Source organism: Peromyscus maniculatus, chromosome 8 (genome assembly GCF_049852395.1).
Source record: "Peromyscus maniculatus bairdii isolate BWxNUB_F1_BW_parent chromosome 8, HU_Pman_BW_mat_3.1, whole genome shotgun sequence".
NCBI lineage: Eukaryota > Metazoa > Chordata > Mammalia > Rodentia > Cricetidae > Peromyscus > Peromyscus maniculatus.
Window position 1 is genome coordinate 108,403,679 of NC_134859.1, and position 20,635 is coordinate 108,424,313.

Sequence of the window (20,635 nt, forward strand, 5' to 3'; positions counted from 1 at the left end):
GCGCACCAGTTTCCAATGTCCTGTTCAGAGAGGGCCTCGCGCTTTCCCCTCCGTCCTGCCGCAGACCTCCATTACATGTCCTCAGCATAGCCAAGCTCAGCTGTCCAGTGCGTCTGACAGCAGACACAAAGCACCATACTTGAGCTCACTGGCTCAGAATGCAGAGACCAAAGTTGGAGGAATTCAAGAAAGTCATCATATGTACAGCTATTTACTCAGGATACTTCAAAATGGGACTGGTTTTCAGATCAATCTTTAAGTGTGACAGGTCACTAGGAAGAGAAAAACTTAGTGTGAAGAGGATGGTAAGTAGTATCTATAAATACAAGATTATTTAAAAAAAAAAAAAAAAGCATCAGAAACCAGGCATGGTGATGCATGTTTCTAATTCCAGCACTTGTAAGGTGGAGACAAGAAGATCAGGAGTTTAAGGCTAGCCTGGACCACATGAGATCCTCCCCTCCCCCAAAAGAGCTCAGGATATATAGCTCAGTAGATCCAGCGAGCTTGAGGCCCTGAATTCAATTTCCAACATCACAAAAAAAGGGGGAAGGGCAGGAGGAGTAATTTGTCCATACAGGTAGTGTGGTGGTATTGTGTTCCCCAAAATATTGTGTACTCTAATAAATTTATCTGGGGTCAGAGAACAGACAGCCACTAGGTACAAAGGCTAGAAAATGGTGGCACTCACACCTTTAATCCTAGCATTCCAGAGATAGAAATCCCTCTGGATCTCTGTGAGTTCAAGGCCACATTGGAAATAGCCAAGCATGGTGACACGCCTTTAATCCCAGAAAGCCAGCCTTTAATCCCAGGGAGTGGTGGTAGAAAGCAGAAAGATATATAAGGCGTGAGGACCAGAAACTAGAAGATTTTGGCTGGTTAAGCATTCAGGCTTTTGAGCAGTAATTCAGCTGAGACCCATTCTGGATGAGGACTCAGAGGCCTCCAGTCTGAAGAGACAAGACCAGCTGAGGATCCGGCAAGGTGAGATAGCTATGGCTTGTTCTGTCTCTCTGATCTACCAGCATTGATCCCAATAACTGGCCTTGGGTTTGATTTTATTAATAAGAACTTGTAAGATTCCTGCTACAAGGTAGTCTCTGCAAATAACTTAAGCTACACACATATTCCTTTTCCAAGTGGAGAAGAAATACATGCACATACACATGGTTTACTTATCTTTTAGGAAACCTCAAAAAGGCTGGTCAGGTGCACTCATTCCCTATACAAAGCACCTGCTAGGATGTCCACACACAAAATGGAGCACATGCTGGAGAGTGACATTGACAAAAAAGAACTGAGCTGCCTTGAATCTGAGTCTCCAGAAAGTCATGTTTACAGCCCAGGAGCTGAAATGTAACCAACAGTGAAGACCTCACATGTAGTATGGCATTCACTTGAGCAAACCACCATACATATCCAAGCCAGAAATGATATGAAAATCACAGGGGGTCAGAAAAACCTGTAGGCAAAGATAAGAGCTAGGCCTTGGTATCCAGAAGGTACCCAAGCTAAGCCTGCAGAAGGGCCAGCCCAGCATAAGAGGTCCCAACTCCTAGGGTGTATCTGTAAACATGCAGGCTCACAACTTCCTCTCCAACAAGGGAGATGGAACTGCAGCAAGTACTTCTGCAGGGTCCCGCTTGCCCTTGGCCAAAGGACCCTAAGGAGAAAGAGTACACTTTCCTGTGAGTTAGAAAACCAGTGTGCCAGCTGTGGTAACAAGACCTTGGATTAGGATCTGCAGCACTGTACACAGCCATTCTTCAGCCAGTGCCCCATCTGGAAGATGATGAGAACAAGCACCGAAAGTGAGGAGTCAACACTCAAGAAAGTAAGCTGACTACAGATCTTACTGTAAACAAGGTCAGCCACTACCTCAAGCTCCAGATCTTTTTTTTTTTTTGTTTTGTTTTGTTTTTTGTTTTTTTTTTGTTTTTCGAGACAGGGTTTCTCTGTGTAACTTTGCGCCTTTCCTGGAACTCACTTGGTAGCCCAGGCTGGCCTCGAACTCAGAGATCCGCCTGACTCTGCCTCCCGAGTGCTGGGATTAAAGGCGTGCGCCACCACTGGCCAGCAAGCTCTAGATCCTTTAAGAGCCAATTCCGGAAGCAGAAATGTCACGGATCTGATTTCCAAACTCAACGAGCAATGTGACTCAATAGTTTAAGGTGGCAGTCTCTAAGATGTAAACTACTTAAAATCCTAAAAAAATGTGCCAGTCTGTTGGCCCATGGGACAAATTTCCCCACAGAAACAGTAATTAAAAAGGTTGAATTACTATGGAAGCCTACAGGCACCCAAAACAGCCATTTTCAGTGAAGGTGACAGTTCTGGAAGTCTCTGAAGGTGTTTTTGGCTGTCTCGATAAGGGGCACTGCCAGCTTTTGTGGGATGAAGATGCTAGGCATCCTGCCAGATACACAAGTGTCACAAACAATAATAACTATTTTATATCCTCACCCCCTACATATTCACGTAGGCAACCCCCCTTTTGTCTATCAGGATCCAAGATCAGAATTGATGTTACTTTATAAACCACCATGAAAACATACATACACGACTGTAATACCCACTGAGGACGCCAGGACCACAAAATTGTGAAGGGGCACACAGCTTGGCTTGAGCAAGATAAAGCACAGAGCATCTCAGGACCATCACTCCACCAATCAGGATAGAGGTATGTCAGAGCTGCTGTTCAGCCTTATGTGTATCTGGACCATAATGCAGCCTGACACCTGCCACTGGTGTCAGTGTCCTCTGCCTTACCTGCCCACAACAAAGGACTTTCTGGTGTTGTAATCCTAGCCAAACCTCCACTCACTCAACCCCAGCAACAATTCAGAAAAATGTCAACCAATCTGTATGTGCAATAATTAACATGCCTCTATTATCAACATAACAGAGCAAAGATGCCACCAGTATCTCTCACTCCTGAAAAGGTTGTTCACTCAAAAAAACAAAAGGTACTTGTCAATCTAAACAGGCCATAGGAAAGGCAAGCTTGCTAGCATTTATCAAGGCTTAAAAATCCTGGCAATGTGACAGTCTCTTCAACCAGTAACCTAATGGCAACAGAGACCTGATCTAGGTCCCTGCGTTCAGGCAGTGTGAACTGGTAGGGGTACTTTAAGAACCAGAAGAAGTCTGAACTAGGACCCTGAATGCAGGCTGTGTGTGAACTGGTAGGAACACTGTAAGAACCAGAAAGTAGGTCACCTAGACAAGAGGACTGTTGGCTCCTTTGAGAGGTGAGACCTTCAGAGTCAGAATCAGTGCTTACTTTAAAATCTAGCTAAGTGGATCACATGCTTACAATTTGGTTCTCTAATTTCCAAATCCCTATACCTTTCAATTCTATGGCCCTATGTCTGACTTTTCTGTAGGATAGCACTTTAGGAATGTAATCAAACATCTGGTGCATATTTGTATAGGCTATGACCTACTATATATTTATAATGTATAAGACATGTATTCTCTAACACATATCACTCCCAAAAGAAGTTTATGGAAAAATTTCAGAATGGCAGTCCCATTCATAATGTAAAATGTACAGGAATCATGACAACAGGAAGTCTTTCTTCTTCCAGTCCTTCCTAGTTGCTGAAAAGGAGCACATATCCAAAAGCAAGAGTTACCTTAGACTTGTGATGAGAACATTAGTCCTGAGGATAGCCATGGAAAAGTCCTGACTTGGCCGCAGTCGCATGGATGATGCTAAACTCAGAATTTTTACCGTAAACAAAAGGAAGAATCTATGCCCCCGAAAGTTCATTAAGAAGCTTATTATAACAAAGTTAAGGATGAAAAGCTGCTGCAAAGAAGAACAAACATTAATGGGCAGTAGTATCTATGGCATTACTCTGCCCCATTTATACCTGTGGCCACTGCAGTAACAAACTTGGATCCAAAATGACCATCGGGAGAGAGCCGGCAAATGTTGGGGTGCTTGTTTTGAAAGTCTCCTGCAGTGATGCATTCTTCTGAACTCAGGAAATAGGTGTCCTAAGCCAAGAGAGGCGGTATATCAAATTTTACAGCATGTGTCAAAACAAGCTTCCATTTCTTCTGCAGAAAATATTAAGAGCTGGGCTAGCAAGATGACTCAGCAGGTAAAGATGCTTGCTACCAAGACTGACTGACCTGAGTTCAATCCCCAGGCCCCCCATGGTGCAAGGAGAGAAACAACTACAAGCTGTCCTCTGACCTCCACACGTGTGCCGTGGCACCTGTGTGTACACATGCAGTCAATAAATCAAATTAAAATGAAAACAAACAAGCAAACAAGAAAGAGCTTCTAATGCCAGCACTTGGGAAGCAAAGGGAAGTGGAACTCCGTGAGTTTGAGGCCAGCTTAGTCTGTATGGTGAGTTCCAGGCCAGCCAACGCTACATACTGAGATCCTTGTCTCAAAAAAATAAAAAGAGCTAAGCTACAGCATCTCAAAAATACTTGAGGCATAACAATAAGACAAATACCTGTAATTCCTAGCCATTAGGAATTCACTAGTTAAAACCACCCAAACTAGAAGGGCAGAAGGCCCTGGGCAACCCACTCCCACAGGGCTGCAAGTCAAGGGTGAGTGGGATTTTCTCTCTGGGATAGAATCAATAGGCTGAGACTTAACTAAGAAGAGTGTCTTGAAAGTTATTTGCAGGCTGTGCAGATACGAGAGATCCACGTCAGCACTACCTTAATGAGGTTTCAGGCCAAGTAACACTCCTGTCTCCATCTCACCTTATTCCGACTGTATCGGACTGTACCCTTTCGGGTATCTTCTGAGACAAGGTCCGTGAATATCCATCCAACCTTAATGGAAAAGGAAAGCATCTTTTGAGTATCTCCATACAACAGATGGCTTCTGTCCAGGAAGCATAAAAGCAGTGCCCTTCAGACAACCCTTCCGGCTCCTGAGCCAGGTAAAGCTGAGAGCACAGTTCCTTGGCTCTGCTGCCAGGGAGAAATTGGCACCTTCCTCTGGTGCTGTCATGACAAACATTCACCCATCAGACAGACTCTGCTCAGGACCACTCAAGCCCACACTTTGATAGAAGTCAGAAGAGGATGTGGCAAGAAAGGAGTTTAGGCTCCAAAAAGGAAGACAGACAAGAAGCAAGCAGTAAGGTGTCCTGGGGCAGGTCCTCTACCAGGAAGAAACAGAGTCCCTGGAAAGAGGCACCTAAGATGAAAGGAGTTGCTCCAGCAGAGGCCTCAGCTTGCCAGGCAGCACAGGAGCAGCTGAGGGCACAAGCTCTAAAGCTGCATCATTGGGGCCCTACAAGCCAATCCCAAGTGCCCTACAGTGACAAGGTCGGCTCACTCTCTCATCTAGGCTTACCTTGGCCTCCAGAGTCAGAAGACAGTAAGAGCCTGTCAGATTGGAGCTAGAGGACAAGCAAAGCATCCACTTTCATCCTTGGGAAAATTGAAAGATGGCCACCACCCTCTCCAGGAGACCCCGAGACTCAGCTCTTCAAACCACTCTCACAGGACTGCTACACTATGGATCACTACTGTTATAACAGTGCCCAGATGAGCACAAACCAAAAAGGATGGTATCAGAGAAAACAAGCACAGAGGATCCATTTCACTGGCACAGTCCAAATCAGGCTGAGGTAAGAGCAAGCCAAGGAACTTGGGTTTTGAGAAACTAACTTAAGTAACTTCAGACTTTATATTATGATGTTATAAAACACAAGTCTGGGCCAGTTTCTCTCCTGAAAAAAAAAGAACTTCCAGAATTTGCACTAAACTACGACCTGACATTAAGGTGCTGACTCCAGAACCTGTGGGGTATTTTGCCTCAACAAGGTAAAACTATGCTGTGACTTTCTCAGTCATGTTCCTAGGTTTTCCTGCCCACCTAGAGAGGTAAGATGAAGCAGTCCACACAGATTGATCCTCTCTGTCCAAATAAAAGGCAAAACTTACATGGCTACTAATACTGAACTAAACTTCCATAATGTGTTCAAATTCATGATACAGTGAGTCTGTAAATTCTAACAAGCCAGGAATGGTAGCACACATCTGCAATCCTCACAGGGGGAGGCTGAGGCAGGAGGATTTAAGTTGAGACCAGTGTGAGCTACAAAACAAGAACGAGTCTTAAAAAACAAAAAAACACATCCTAGGACCCTTATCAAGAGTGTGAAACCAACGACAGCAATAGACTGAAAGGACTTTCTACTCCTACCCACTCACTGTCCCAGAGACACAAGAAATCCAAAACTGACGCAGGAAGGGTACCAGCACTGAGTACCTAGGACAGAAAGTGAAGCAAGCCACGTGAACACTCCTATAGTGTACAATGTGGCAACGTTCCTCAGATACTATGACTGGCAAATTGAAAAGTTGTGTCTTTATATCTTTATTTTGGATTTTATAGTTGAGAGTCTTGTTCTATGCACCAGGCTAGCCTTGAACTCTTGATCATCCTGCCTCAGCCAGCAGGGGGGGAAGGGAGGGGGGCAACGACAGGGTTGACACACATGTGCCATAATGCTCACCTTTGCTTTTATACGTCAGAAAATGTTCTCACCTCAATCTATGTCAGAGAACATCAAAACTATTTGCAGCAATGAACACAAATGAGGGTCCAAAGGGGTTGAGCCTACACTTGATCTTGTCACAAGGGGTTTGGTCCCAGACCAGACTTAGCCACTCCACCTGTGGGTTTCCCCAAAGGCCACCTGGCTGGCAGAGGCCTCATACCTTCCTCAGGCCAAGTTTGGCAGCAATCTCATCAACCACCTCAGCTTTCGGATCTTCCAGAAGCTCCAGGCTGTTCTGGGTACCGATCTGTGAGGAACCATAGTTAGAAAGCAGTTAGAAGGCAGATTGAAGAGTGGCACTTCTACAACTTCCACCTCAAGCCTCAACCTCGCTGAAACACACAGCTACAAACGTAAAAGGGCCCAAGGAAAGCTGAACTGCTGTTTGCTTGAAAGGTGCCTTCACCTGGGGAATGGAGCCGCTCTCAGAACTCCCGTGGATAGGTAATTCTGCTCTGACAGGTGGCTGGCAGACAGACTGCAGCTGCAAGGTGGCAGACATCCCAGAACCATTTTTGTCCATTGTTCCTCTGGCTCAGTGTCTTGGCTATAGGACCAGGTATTGCCAAGACACTGAGCCAGCCAGAGGCACAATCTAACAGAAAATAAACAGATAGCCCAAATTAATCTGCGCAGTAGGAGGAGCATCTAGCTGGAGCATCTGATAGGCTCTGGGTGTGGCCAGTGCATGTCAACCTAAACTGTCAGCTCAGACATGAGATCTGCATCATGATGACCAGTTTACCCCAGAACTCATGGTGGAAAGAGATAACTGATTCCCAAAAGCTGTCTTCTGACCTCCACTATGTACACACAAAGTAAATAAATATAAAAAATTAGAGGCAGTCAGGTGGTGGTGGTGTATGCCTTTAATCCCAACACTCAGGAGGCAGAGGCAGAAGAATTTCTGAGTTTGAGGCTGGCCTTGTCTACAGAACGAATTCCAGGACAGCCAGGGCTATACAGAGAAACCCTGTTTTGAAACAAACAAACAAGAAGAATAAGAGGAAAAGAATTTTTTTTTTTTTTTTTTTTTTGGTTTTTCGAGACAGGGTTTCTCTGTGTAGCTTTGCGCCTTTCCTGGAACTCACTTTGGAGACCAGGCTGGCCTCGAACTCACAGAGATCCGCCTGGCTCTGCCTCCCGAGTGCTGGGATTAAAGGCGTGCGCCACCACCGCCCGGCTGAGGAAAAGAATTTTTAAGTGATAATAAGTGATACTTCCTGAAATGGACAAAGCTTACCCAAAATCTTTCCTCTCCACTTAAATGCAGGCCCAAGGTCATGAGTAAGTACCCTTCTAAGCCAAAAAACCCAGTCACAGGGACTTAAAACACAAAGAAGCTTTAATGGAATTCAGTCCTGTAAACCAGTCAAGTTCTAACAAAACAGCAATGGATTTTATGTTTGCTGGATTTCATCAGGTAGGAAGCACTACCACTTTGAGAACACATGTCAAATACCAAGCACAGCATAAATATAAGATGCTTGCCCAATAACATGGTAGCCAGAGCTAACTTTGTATGGGCAGATAGTGTTAAGAGGTCAAGGATTTCAACCACTGGGACTCCCCAACATGGAAACACTGATACTAACAGTAGCAGTCAGAATGCCAGAAGTTTCTGTTCTTTCCCCAAAAATATGTGTTTTTATAGTTGTTGGTTTTCTTTTTTTCTTTTTTCTTTTTTTTTTTTTGGGGGGGGGGGGGTGTCTTTTGAGACAATCTCTAGTTATATGGTCCTGTCTAGCCTCAAAATCACTGTAGACTAGGCTGGCCTGAAAAACAGCTGACAGCCAGGCGTTAGTGACGCACACCTTTAATCCCAGCACTTGGGAGGCAAAGGCAGGAAAATCTCAAAAGTTTGAGGCCAGCCTAGATCTACTAAGTAAGTTCCAGGATAGCCAGGGCTACACAGAGAAATCCTGCCTCAAAGGGGGACGGGGGTGGGGGCGCGGGGCAGCGGTGCCAGGGGCCTGCAACCATCTCCTGCCTCTAGCTTCCTCAATGCTAGGATTAGTGGTGTTGGCTACCACATCCTGCCTTTTTTTGAACTTCATTCAATTCTCCTGTTTTGGCCTCCCAAGTGCTGGGATCTAAGGGATGAGCTGGGCTTCAATTATGCTTTTAATAGAACTGCTACACTATCCATGACAGAAACTTACAAAACCGAGCTGAGGCTCTGTGCTTACAAAGCAGCACTCCAATCAGAGAATACTCCACGATCCAAGGTCTGTATAAATAGATTTCTCTGTAGGGTCTCTGTTACCATTGACTAGTGGGAGGTTGGGGAGGGGGGTAAGGGAGGGGTGGCACATGCCTTTAATCCCAGCACTGGGGAGGCAGAGGCAGGCGGATCTCTGTGAGTTTGAGGCCAGCCTGGACTACAGAGTGAGTTCTAGGAAAGGCATAAAGCTACACAGAAAAACCCTGTCTCAGAAAAAAAAAAAAAAAAAAAAAAAAGACTTCTACAATTATCATGGTGGTAGTGGCCCACACCTTTAATCCAAGCACTCAGGAGGCAGAGGCAGGCAGATCTCTGAGTTCGAGGCCAGGATGGCCCACAAATTGAGATCCAAGACAGTCAGAACTGTTACACAGAGAAACCATGTCTTGAAAAAAGAACAATAACAAAAAACAAAACAAAACTCTCAGAGGAAAAAAAAAAGACTTCAATTTACAAATAGCTCAATACAAATGCTAAAATGTCAAAGTGGGGTGGCACACACAGGAAATCCTTGTAACAAAGGCAGGCAGGCACGTGCACTTCTGCAGAGGCCATGCATGCACTGTACTCCTTCCTACAGGCATGTCTGCAGACCCTGAATTGTGCCCCAGGATCAGATGGGGCCCTGGGTCAGATGATCTAAAAAGCAAACCAAGTGACCTCCAGAACACTGAGGTAAAAGAAAAGTGGTTAGTGAGATTTGCCACTAAGCCTGGTAGCCTGAGTTTGACCTCTGGAACCCACACAGTGGAAGGAGAGAACTAACTCCAGGAGGTTTTCCTTTGACCTCCACACATGTACTGTGGCATGCACAAACACACATATATAGAGACACAAATATACTAATAAAGAGAAAAAGAGCCAGGAGTGGTGGTGCCGGCCTTTAATCCCAGCACTCGGGAGGCAGAGACAGGTGGATCTCCAAGTTCCAAGACAGCCAGGGCTGTAAAACCAAAAAAAAAAAATAATAAAATAAAAAAAAAAATCCCAAACCCACAATGCATCTGCTCCTGTATATCGACTTCCCTTTGGCAGTCAGATTCTCATTTTTTTGGTGCAAGGTCTCATGCACCCAGACTGGCCTCCACCTCAATATGTAGCTAAGGATGAGCTTAAACTTCTGATTCTCCTGCCTTTTATTTCTTCAATGCTGGGATTACAGGGATATACCACCACACAAAGACTATAAAGTGGTAGGGACTGAACCCTGGGCTTTGTGAATGCTAGGCAAGTACTCTACCAAAGGAGCTATATCCCTACCCTGTGCCATAAGGCTGTGATCTTAATTTTCTAGTAATTTCATGCCCATGTATTGTATAATGTGTGCATGCTCAAGAGATAGAAAAGCTGTGGAAAAAGCAAAGAGAGGCCATCTGGAAAGGGTATATCCCAGACTCAGCTTTCACACACAGTAGATCCTGCACTCATATACCTGAGGAGGCTCATAAATTGCAGCCACTTCAGCCCTGATGCCGAGGGGAATGTCTTTGTGCTCTGTGTACCGTCCGTATAAATATCCGAAATGCTGATTTCCTGTCTTTCTCCAGAAGTCAAGGAATCGGTCAGCAACAGTGTGATTCTCAAACATGATATTGTCCACATGTCTGTATTTCTGTAGAATTAACAAACATAGGTTTAAGTGAAAAAAAAAACCCATTCCATCACAATGTTATTTTTTCAAGAAAAAAAATCTAGTGAAAACATTATCTAGATTTTTGTTAAGATTTAGTTTTGTTTTTTATGTACAGGAATGTTTTGCTTGTTTGCACCACCCACGTACAAGGTGCCCTTGGAGGTCTGGGACCGTGGTTACAGACATGTGTGAAATACCATGTGGGTGCTGGGAACTGAACCTGGGACCTCTGAAAGCGCAGTCAGTGCTCTACCCTCTGAGCCATCGCCCCAGACCTGAGTGTTTTTATTCCAGCTTGGACCCAGCCTTATCTAGTTCTTTCAACAAGGTAAACAGGCTTGGGGGTGTAGTTCAAAGACATGGCCACTGGTAGATCATTGACTTGCCTAGCATGTGCACTGGAGTTTAAGCCCCTAAAAACAAATTCAAGAACGTACTCTGATCCATCCCAGCACTCAGGAGGCTGATGCAGGAAGAAGACTGCCATGAGTTTGAAGCCAACCTGGACTAAAGGAAACAGCTGAAGACTGCTTCTAAAACGTGAGAGAAGGAGGGAAGGATGGAGGGAAACTAAGGAAAACTATAACTATCTAGTCTTCAATTCCATCAAAGACCTCAGAAGGGTATAATATTACCTAAGCAAACAGGAAGTGCATTGAAAGCAACTTCCAAAACTCTAGAAATGATAAGAGACATCCGGCTGCCTGGATAGTCACCCAAAGTTCCTATGCAACATTGGGGCACCCATCTTCAGTCTAAAGGCCTAGCGTCTCTGGCAGACTTTTTAGTGAAGCAGGAAATTTAAAGGATTGTCTCGCCTATTGGCAAAATCAGTTGTTTCTCTCTGAGTCCTGCAGAACGTCTGGCATCTCCTCTGTGAAGCAGGAACCTGAAGGGCCTTGCAAAGTTCAGTGGTCACCTTCCTATGAGTCCTGCATATCCAGTTCATATAGTGCCCTGTTAAGTAGTTGAGGCAAGGGTATTTTTTTTTACCCAGTGGCTAACTTTTGCCACAAAGAAAGCAAACTCCTTATATGGACTTTCTTCAATGCCCATTATCTTCTCTGAAGTAGACTGGTGCTGCCAGGAACAGACATGTCTCAATGTCCAGAAAAGTCTAAGTTCTTAAAAACACTTTAAATGCCATATTCTGTAGGTCTTTGAAGTGGTTTTGATTAGACAGAAAAGGGGAAGTGCTGTGGGATGTCTTTCTGTATGCTGTGAATATGTGCTGCTCTAATTTGTTAATAAACAAAGCTGCATTGGCCTATGGCAGGGCAGAATGGAGCCAGGGCAGAATGGAGCCAGGGCAGAATGAAGCCAGGGCAGAATGGAGCCAGGGCAGAATGAAGCCAGGCGGGAGATCCAGGATGGACAGAGGGAAAATGCAGGGTCAGGAAGACGCTGTGAGCCACCACCAGGAGAAACAAGATGTGAGAGAGCAGGTAACGCCATGGCCACGTGGCAAAACATAGATTAATAGAAATGGGTTAATTTAAGATGAAAGAGCTAGCTAGCAAGAAACCTGAGCGATAGGCCATATAGTCTGTAATTAATATTAAGCCTCTGAATGATTGTTTTATAAGTGGCTACAGGACCTCAAATGGGAGAGATTCATCTGGACCTCAGGGCCAGGCAGAACCAGAGAAACTTCTGGCTACAAAACGTTATCTCGAAAACAAACAACTACAACAACAAAAACCCACAAAACAAAAAATCATGTAACTAAAAACATAAACAAACAAATAAATAAATGAAGCACCACAGAATTTGCCACGAAGGAAGTGTCCATTTGTCAGGCATGAAAACAAATCTCAGGGACACAGGTAGCCTCACCTGTCTGTTCAGCGTGATGGCACTAGGTTGGCATTTGGTACAGATACCATTTGGCCATGGGAGGTGTCCCTCACACCCTGACTTAATCTTGCAGCTGATGTTCTCCAGGGCAACAAACTTCCCCCTAAGGAAGAAGACGAGAGACTGAGTTAAACACAACAGCGGGATTCAGGCAGGAGACAGGAAGGGTGAGTGAGACACCTTACACCCCCTGGGCCATGCAGCTAGGGGCAAGAGTGCAAGACAATGCACTGAAACCACTCTACTTTTCACAGTGCCTCGCAGTGGGACACACAGCTCCTTCTACAGAAATCCAGTTTTTGTTCTCAGCTCGTTCCCACACCCATCAGGTTCTCAAGAACACTGACGAATACCTATTATCTAACTTGTGCCACCAAGAGAAAAGGAAGCTTATCAGTGACTGATGACATTATTAGCCCAGTATCTACTCATTTGTATAACATCTTTATTCTTAGGAAAAATCTGATTAGGATACAGAACAATAATATATTCATTCTATTTGCTTTTAGCTAAAAGCAAAAAGCACTGTCTTTGGATATCAATGAGGAAGTACTGGGCCTACCACTGATATAGGGAATTTCTGTACACATGATATTGGTTTCCTCAATCACAGAATGCCTCCATTAATTCCACCTTTTTCCTTTGTAATAGTTGTTTTATTACATTTTATATATTTAGTGTGTGTATGTGTATGTGCATTCACACATGTATGTACACGTGGAGGTGAGAGGTCAATTTGCAACAGCTGGTTCTCTCCTTCCACCATGTGGGTCCTGGCCGGGGATTGAACTTAGAACTTAGGTCATCAGACTTGATAGTGTTACCTTGTCATCTCACCAACCTCAATTTTCTTTCTTACCCCTCCCCCAGCTTTATTAAGACATAACTGACCCAAAAACTTATACATATTTAAGTTGTAAAATGTGACATTTGTTTTGTAAATAAAAATTCTGTTTTGGGTGTTCATGATCATTCAAAATACTTATATGCTATGATGGCTAACTTGAGGTGAATTAAGACTACCTTACCTAGCTGGGCAGTGATGGCATAAGCCTTTGATTCCAGCACTCAGGAGGCAGAGTCAGGCGGATCTCTGTGAGTTCAAGGCCAGCCTGGTCTACATCATGAGTTCTAGGACAGCCAGAGCTACACAGAGAAACCCTGTCTCACAAAACCAAAACAAAACAAGGATTCCTTTGCCTGACACTAAATGCTTTTTCCCAAGCCAAGGGTGCACTAGCCTCTACTGCATAAGGTGAGCTGCTGCTCACAGGCTCTGTCTCCACAGAAGAGGAACATTCCTTGACCCAAAATGACAAGAAGTTGAGCAGGCACCTCCTACAGCAAATCTACCTGCTTCCAAGAGAACCCCACAGCCTTCCCCGCTGACAGTTAAGTGTGTGTGTTTCTGGTGGTGTTTTGCTCCTAGTCTAACATTTTTATTTTTTTGAAAGTTGGTTTGTTTTGTTTTTTAATTAATTTATTTTTATTTTATGTCCATTGGTGTTGGGTCCCCTGGAACTGGAGTTACAGAGAGCTGTGAACTGCCATATGGGTGCTGGCATTGAACCCAGGTCCTCTGGAAGAGCAGTCTGTGCTCTTAATTGCTGAGCCATATCTCAAGCCGGCCACCACACCCCCAGTCTAACATTTTTAAATGGTCATCTTGGCTGGACATAGTAGCATACGCCTTTAGCCTTTAATCCCAGCACATGAGAGATAGGAAGATCTCTGCGTCTGAGGACATCCTGGTCTACAGAGCAAGTTCTAAAATAGCCAGGGAAACACATAGAAACCCTGGCTCAAAACAACAAAATAAATAAAAAATAATTTTGGGTGTCAGCAGGTTGACTTGGACCAGTGCCATCTCTTACCAGTGACAGGAGTTACAAAGCTGCCAGAAGGTCTGATATTCTCTGTCAGATGGACACAACAGGAGCTACACATACAGGCAGATTAAAAAGAACAAACACTGCCAGGAGGGACAGTACACATCCGTAATCCCAGCACTCAGGAGGCCAAGGCAAGAGGATCTCAATCAAACAAACACCAGTCTTGGTTTACCTTCCCGGACACCAGAATTCAGGCGAAGAGGAGGCTGCTTGTGCCGTCCACCTGACCAAGTATGTTAACTAAAGCCCCCGTGGTACCAGAATACAACCCATAGATAAGTGTTGTGGCTTCACCCCCGTTACAGTTGTAAAAGTGAACCTGACAGACAGACAGAGCCCTGGAGAAAGAGCAGGCAGGAGGGAAGGTTGGTGAGCTGAGATCCTTATGGGGTAGCTGTCTTTCTGAAAAGCAGAAGATGGTTCAGACTCAGGGATTCACCAGGCCATTCCACATCTACCATCAGTTGTGAGTCTGTCTGTTTCTCTGTGTACTGTGGATGTACAGCAGGACAGATGTACAGCAGGACATCTGTCAGACTCTCTGCCCTGCTTCTAGAACAGACAATATTCAAGACTACTGCACTCTGCACTGCCTTCCTTTACTTTTGCATTTCCATGACCAGTAACTATAAACAAAACCATCAGAAAAGCATGAAGAGTTTGAGTGCTAGGGCCAGAGTGGATACTTACTTGTCTGCCCCTCCAGTCAGCTTCCGGATGTAGGCATGGAAGGACATGTGCTTCACAGGAGGCTCCAAGTGGTTCAGATAGTCCTCATCAAATGGCTATTAATAATATACAGGAAATGAGTGGTCACGGTCTGCCAGGGTACATGAAACTTCAATCTTATTGTGCAGAGAGTCAGACCAGACAGCACAGAGATATGGAGGGAGGCTAAGCTAGGTCTTCACACTTCAAGGTCAGAATCAAGTTTTTTCCTGTTACATTTTCATGGTAAAAATGAACTCCTATTAAAGACAAAAGCTCTAAGAAAATTTTGCAAAGTCACAAAAGGCCTGAGGATACAGCATAGTAGCAAAGCCCTGAGTTCAATCCTCATCGACACACACACACACACACACAGGAGAAACAGACAGACAAATCACAGCAGACATAAGCCTCAGACATGGTAAATCAAAACCATGACAAGCAGGCACCGAGAAGCCCAGCTATGTGTCAGAGAATAATTATCTAGGAAGACAACTGTACATATTCTTCATCAGCAACACAATGCCTCAGCCATTCACAATCCCGCTAGAAGGTCACTCCCATAAATAAGTCTCAGATTCTCTGTGCCACTTGTACTATTGGGAATACAAGGCCCAAGACAATAAATAGAAAAATTCTTTTAAGAGCCCCAACACCCACGTTTTGGGACCAGAAAGTGCTGAGATAGCTCTATCAGCAGCCAACCACACTGCCCAGCCAAGAACTCCCTCTGCACAGACTTACCTCCAACGGGACGCAATGGACACACTTCCCCAAGGGGCCATGGCGACATCTGAAGGGTGCACAGGGTCAAAGAAAAGCACAGGGACACAAAGGTTATTTTCTGTTGCTACGTCCCAAGTTTTTTGATATTTAAAATGTACATCACACTTTGGTAAAATGCTTCCCTACAAATAAAGAATTACTGTTGATGGTACACAGATAAATGTTCCCATTGTAATAGTTATTATTTATTCTGATATGTATCAGAAAAAAAACTACTACGTGGGATGACATAAGCCTGTAACCACAGCACTCAGGAGGCAGAGGCAGAAAGACTCAAGTTCAAGGCCAGTCTGACTGACAGGGCTGTCTCAAAAGAGAACGGGAAAGGGTAGAGGGAAATGAAGAACGGGCTGGAGAGGAGAAGAAATGGAAAGTGAAAAACCTGCCACATTAAACTCGTGGTTTCATGAATAGTAATTGCTTAAAATGACACTAACTAAAAATAAAATAGTGCTTATCAAACACACAAGGTGATGTTCCCTCTTTAGCATAAAAAATAAAAATGTTTTGAAGTCACATTAAATAAAAATGTTAAGGAAAAGCTGGGCAGTGGTGGTGCACACCTTTAATTTCAGCACTTGAGAAGCAGGGGCAGGCAGATCTTTGTGAGTCTGAGGCCAGCTGGATGTATAGCTTGAATTCCAGGACAACCAGAGCTGCACAGAAAAACCCTGTCTTGGAAACCCTACCGCCCCCCCGCCCAAAAAAAAAAACAAATACCTCATGGATAGGGCAGAAACCCTGACACACTGCATAAGCAGCCCTTAGTCTGAAATGTGTACATCACACACACTCAGGAAACATATAAGGATGCCAGGATCTAGGGGTTTGGGACAGACAACATGTACAACAAATGGAGAGATGCTTAAGTGTATGAGGGTACAGTGGCATCATCAGGACAAATTGTTTGAAGTCCTGCAAAGGTTCAAATGGGGTCAGAATTCTTAGATGCATGTGATTTATAAGAAACAGAAGAGCAAGACTAGCTGGGCAATTGTGGCATAAGAGGCTCAGGAAGAAGCTGGTGGGTGCCTTGCCTAACCCTGATGTGGTGGCACACACCTTTAACGCCAGCATTCAGGAGGCAGAGGCAGTCAGATCTCTCTGAGTTCAAGGCCAGCCTGGTCTACACTGTGAATTCTTAGACAGCCAGGGCTCACAGAGAAACCCATCTTGAAAAACCAAAAAAGAAAAAAGAAAAGAGGGAGATTCTGTATTTCCTATGTCAGTAAGAGGCAGGGGTATTTCTGAAGAGCAGAATTAACACATATGTGAGGCCGGGCGGTGGTGGCGCACGCCTTTAATCCCAGCACTCGGGAGGCAGAGCCAGGCGGATCTCTGTGAGTTCGAGGCTAGCCTGGTCTCCAAAGCGAGTTCCAGGAAAGGCGCAAAGCTACACAGAGAAACCTTGTCTCGAAAAACAAAAAACAAAAAACAAAAAACAAAAAAAAAAAAAAGAAAAAACAAAAAAAAAACACATATGTGAGCGCATGCTCTAAAAGATAGCTAATGGAGGTAGACATGAAAGCCCAGATCATGATGAGTTCCCGGGAACAAACACAAATGGAAGGCATCTTAGAGGCTCCAGCCACTGCAGCTAAGCAGCATTTGTGGCTATTCCATCTTACAAAAAAGTTGCTGACATAGCATTTAGAATAGCAGTGTGCCAGTGGCAGTATCTTATCACATCCACAGAGTGATGCACTTAAAAGAGACGCACTACAGAGACAAACAGCCTCCGCTCACATAATTTCACATTGCCGAGTGTAAATCCAGATGTTTCTAACTGGTTTCCCTATTTTATTTTTTAATTTTAATTTGATTTTATGGGTATGCGTGTTCTGCCTTTATGTGTATCTGCATACATGCCTGGTGCTCTCAGAGGCCAGGCAGCTGTAAACCACCATGTGGGTGCTGAGAATCAAACCTGGATCCTCTGCAAGAACAGCAAGCACCCTTAACTGCTGAGTCATCTCTCCAGTTCTTAACTGGTTTCTTTTAAAAGAATTGCAAAAAAAGTCTAAAATAAGGAATACACACATGCACTAGCACTTTACACAACCGGGTACAAAGTAAACATCAAAGCAGATCTGCAAACCAGACACTCACTAGAGGCACACACTAGCACCTAGTGCCCAGGTTATTCTAACAGCATTCGCTCTGGAGAAGTCAGAGCCAGCCCTTGTATTGGTAAACACTGAACCCCCGGTCCTTCTACCCCTACCTCTGCTGGTGGGAGGGGACAGGTATCTAAGGAACACCAAAATAGAACCTACCTGTGCCTAGAATCTCTTAGTATTCACATACGCCTAATAGTTTTTGTTTGTTGTTTCTTTTGAGTAAAATAATGTGACAACAGATGGCCACTCAGGTCTTTCACCTCACCAGACACTTACTAGCATGGAACTTGTTTAAACTGTTTTTTCTTTCGAGGCAAGGTTCTCCTAAGCTAGCCTGAGCTCACCATGTCAACTACACTGACCTTGAACTTGACCAGTCCTCCTGCTTTTGCCCCCAAGTGCTAAGATTACAAAAGCTCTTAAATGTTTCCTTTAATGATCCATTAAGAGCTCCGCAGGCAGGAGCCTTATAGAGCACTTACAGCTGTGGGTCCCGGCTCCTATAAATCTTCCCGTCCTGCTTGCTGAGATATTGATCGATCTCATCTTCAACCACGTTAGGAGCACCAAAGGCCTTTAACCCTAGTGAGGTCGATGTCTCCATTTCAGACGAAGGTCCAGCAAGGCTTGAGGGAAACAGGAACAACAAATCGCCATGCCTGTTCAAAGGACAAAACATCAAACGCCATCCTTTCCTCCAAAATCAAACCACACAGTTTAGTGTGGATATGTGGATCCTGATAGCTTCAAAAGAAATTGGTACGGTCTAAAGCTCTACATAGGGAAGTTCCTGATTTTAAGAGAACAGAATTATTTTTTTCTTGGCATTATACACATCAGTGCAGATTCTTGGAAATTTAACTACTCTCACCAATTTATTTTAAAAGCTATGAGGGCCAGGCAGTAGCAGTGCACACCTTTAATCCCACCAGTTGGAAGGCAGAGACAGATGGATCTCAGTGAGTTCAAGGCTAGCCTGGTCTACAAAGCGAGTTACAGGACAGACAGGACTGCTACACAGAGAAACCCCGTCTCAAAAAACCAAAAGACTGCCGGGCGGTGGTGGCGCACGCCTTTAATCCCAGCACTCGGGAGGCAGAGCCAGGCGGATCTCTGTGAGTTCGAGGCCAGCCTGGACTACCAAGTGAGTCCCAGGAAAGGCGCAAAGCTACACAAAGAAACCCTGTCTCGAAAAAAAAAAAAAAGAAAAGAAAAAAAAAAAAAAAGAAAAAGAAAAAAAACCAAAAGACTGACCTGTAGGCAAGCCCATGGAGCATTTTCTTAATTAGCAACTCATGTGGAAATGTCCAGCCCATTTATTGGTGGTGCTACCCCTGGCCAGATAGTCCTGGAGTGTTTAAGAAAGCAAGCTGAACAAGCTATTAAAAATAAGCATTTTGGGGCTGGAGAGATGGCTCGGAGGTTAAGAGCACTAACTGCTCTTCCAGAGGTCCTGAGTTTAATTCCCAGCAACCAGATGGTAGCTCAAAACCATCTGTAATGAGATCTGGTGCCTCTTCTGGCTTACAGGCATGCATGTATGCAGAATACCATAATCATGACAAATAAAACTTTTTTTTTTCTTAAAGAATGAGCATTTTGGCAGAGGCAGGCAGATCTCTGTGAGTTGGAGGCCAGCCTGAGCTACAGAGTGAGTTCCAGGAAAGGTTCCAAAGCTACACAGAGAAACTTTGTCTCAAAAAACCACAAAAACAAAAGCAAAAAAAGAATGAGAGCATTTCTTCATGGCTTCTGCTTCAGTTCCTGCCCTTCCCTTCCCTCAGTGGATTGTGACCCAGGACATGTAAGCCAAATAATCCCCTTCCTCCCCAGCTGCTTTTGGTTGTGGTGTTTTATTACAGCAACAGAAATCCTAGATAATGACTCATTTAAAAAAAAAAACAAAAAACAAAAAAAAACCCACATCTCACTATGTAGCCTAGGCTGGCCTCAAACTCAGTATCCTCCTGCCTCTACTTACTAAGCGCTAAGATTACAGATGTGTGCCACCAGTTTGGCTTCATATTCCCCAGGGAGGTAGGCTCACCATGCTAAGGGGCAAGTCTGCTGGTTTCTGCCACTGTGAAGAACACACCCACAAACAGATGCCAACACTCACTCTGATAGGACAGATTCCCAGGCACAACCTTCTGTTCCAAGACTGTGGAAGGTCTGCAAGTCTACTTGCTGTGTGCTCTAACTTGACATGACTTGTAGCTAAAGGATGTTTCCCATCGTGGGTCATGCCCGACCAGAGATGGCTTGTGGCACTAAATCAGCTCCAGCCTCTGAAGACAGGAGGCAACAGAACAGTTGGCAAACTTTCAGCTGCCATCAACAGGACACACAAGAAAAAAGCTGAAAGAACAGCTGGCCCAGTGCTGAACAGCAAACCAAAGGAAGAGCAGAGTCTGCAAGTGCAAACACTGCAAGACATGCAGCCCCCCAGGAGCATGGCTGCAGCTCTTCTTATTCCTCCATAATTCATAGGCAATAAAACTGCCAAACTGTAACCAGGAGTTCTGCTTCTAGCAGGGGATTAGATATTCCTAAATACCCTCTAGCTATGAACTACTTGGCTCAGACCCTGGATCAGTTTTGACAAATATACTGTAAAAATGCTGCTGAGCCCTAAAGGGTTCAGAATACCCAGGTTTCCCAAAGCTGGCAGTGAGGTCAGTAAGAACAGAAGAGGACACAGCCATGGTCCCTTGGCCAAGGCCGGGATCAAGAACTTGATCAAGACTTCTGGGTTCGCTAGACAACAGATTAGGCCTGGAGCTCCCTGCCTCATGAAACTGTTAGCCTGGCCTGGCAGCACACCTTTAATCCCAGGACTCAGGAAGCAGAGCCAGGAGGAT

At 44.6% G+C, this 20,635-nt stretch overlaps 1 protein-coding gene across 1 annotated transcript in view; it reads right to left on the bottom strand.

Moving 5' to 3' along the window:
- Nploc4 (NPL4 homolog, ubiquitin recognition factor) overlaps positions 1–20,635 on the bottom strand; it is a 60,417-nt gene that overhangs the window by 25,327 nt on the left and 14,455 nt on the right. The window contains exons 4-11 of the mRNA XM_006987690.4: positions 18,257–18,433; positions 15,613–15,661; positions 14,851–14,945; positions 12,248–12,371; positions 10,211–10,390; positions 6,715–6,801; positions 4,741–4,812; positions 3,882–4,008 (exon numbers count right to left, since the gene is read on the bottom strand). Of these exons, the coding sequence (XP_006987752.1) occupies positions 3,882–4,008; positions 4,741–4,812; positions 6,715–6,801; positions 10,211–10,390; positions 12,248–12,371; positions 14,851–14,945; positions 15,613–15,661; positions 18,257–18,433 (911 nt within the window). The remainder of the gene's footprint in view (positions 1–3,881; positions 4,009–4,740; positions 4,813–6,714; positions 6,802–10,210; positions 10,391–12,247; positions 12,372–14,850; positions 14,946–15,612; positions 15,662–18,256; positions 18,434–20,635) is intronic.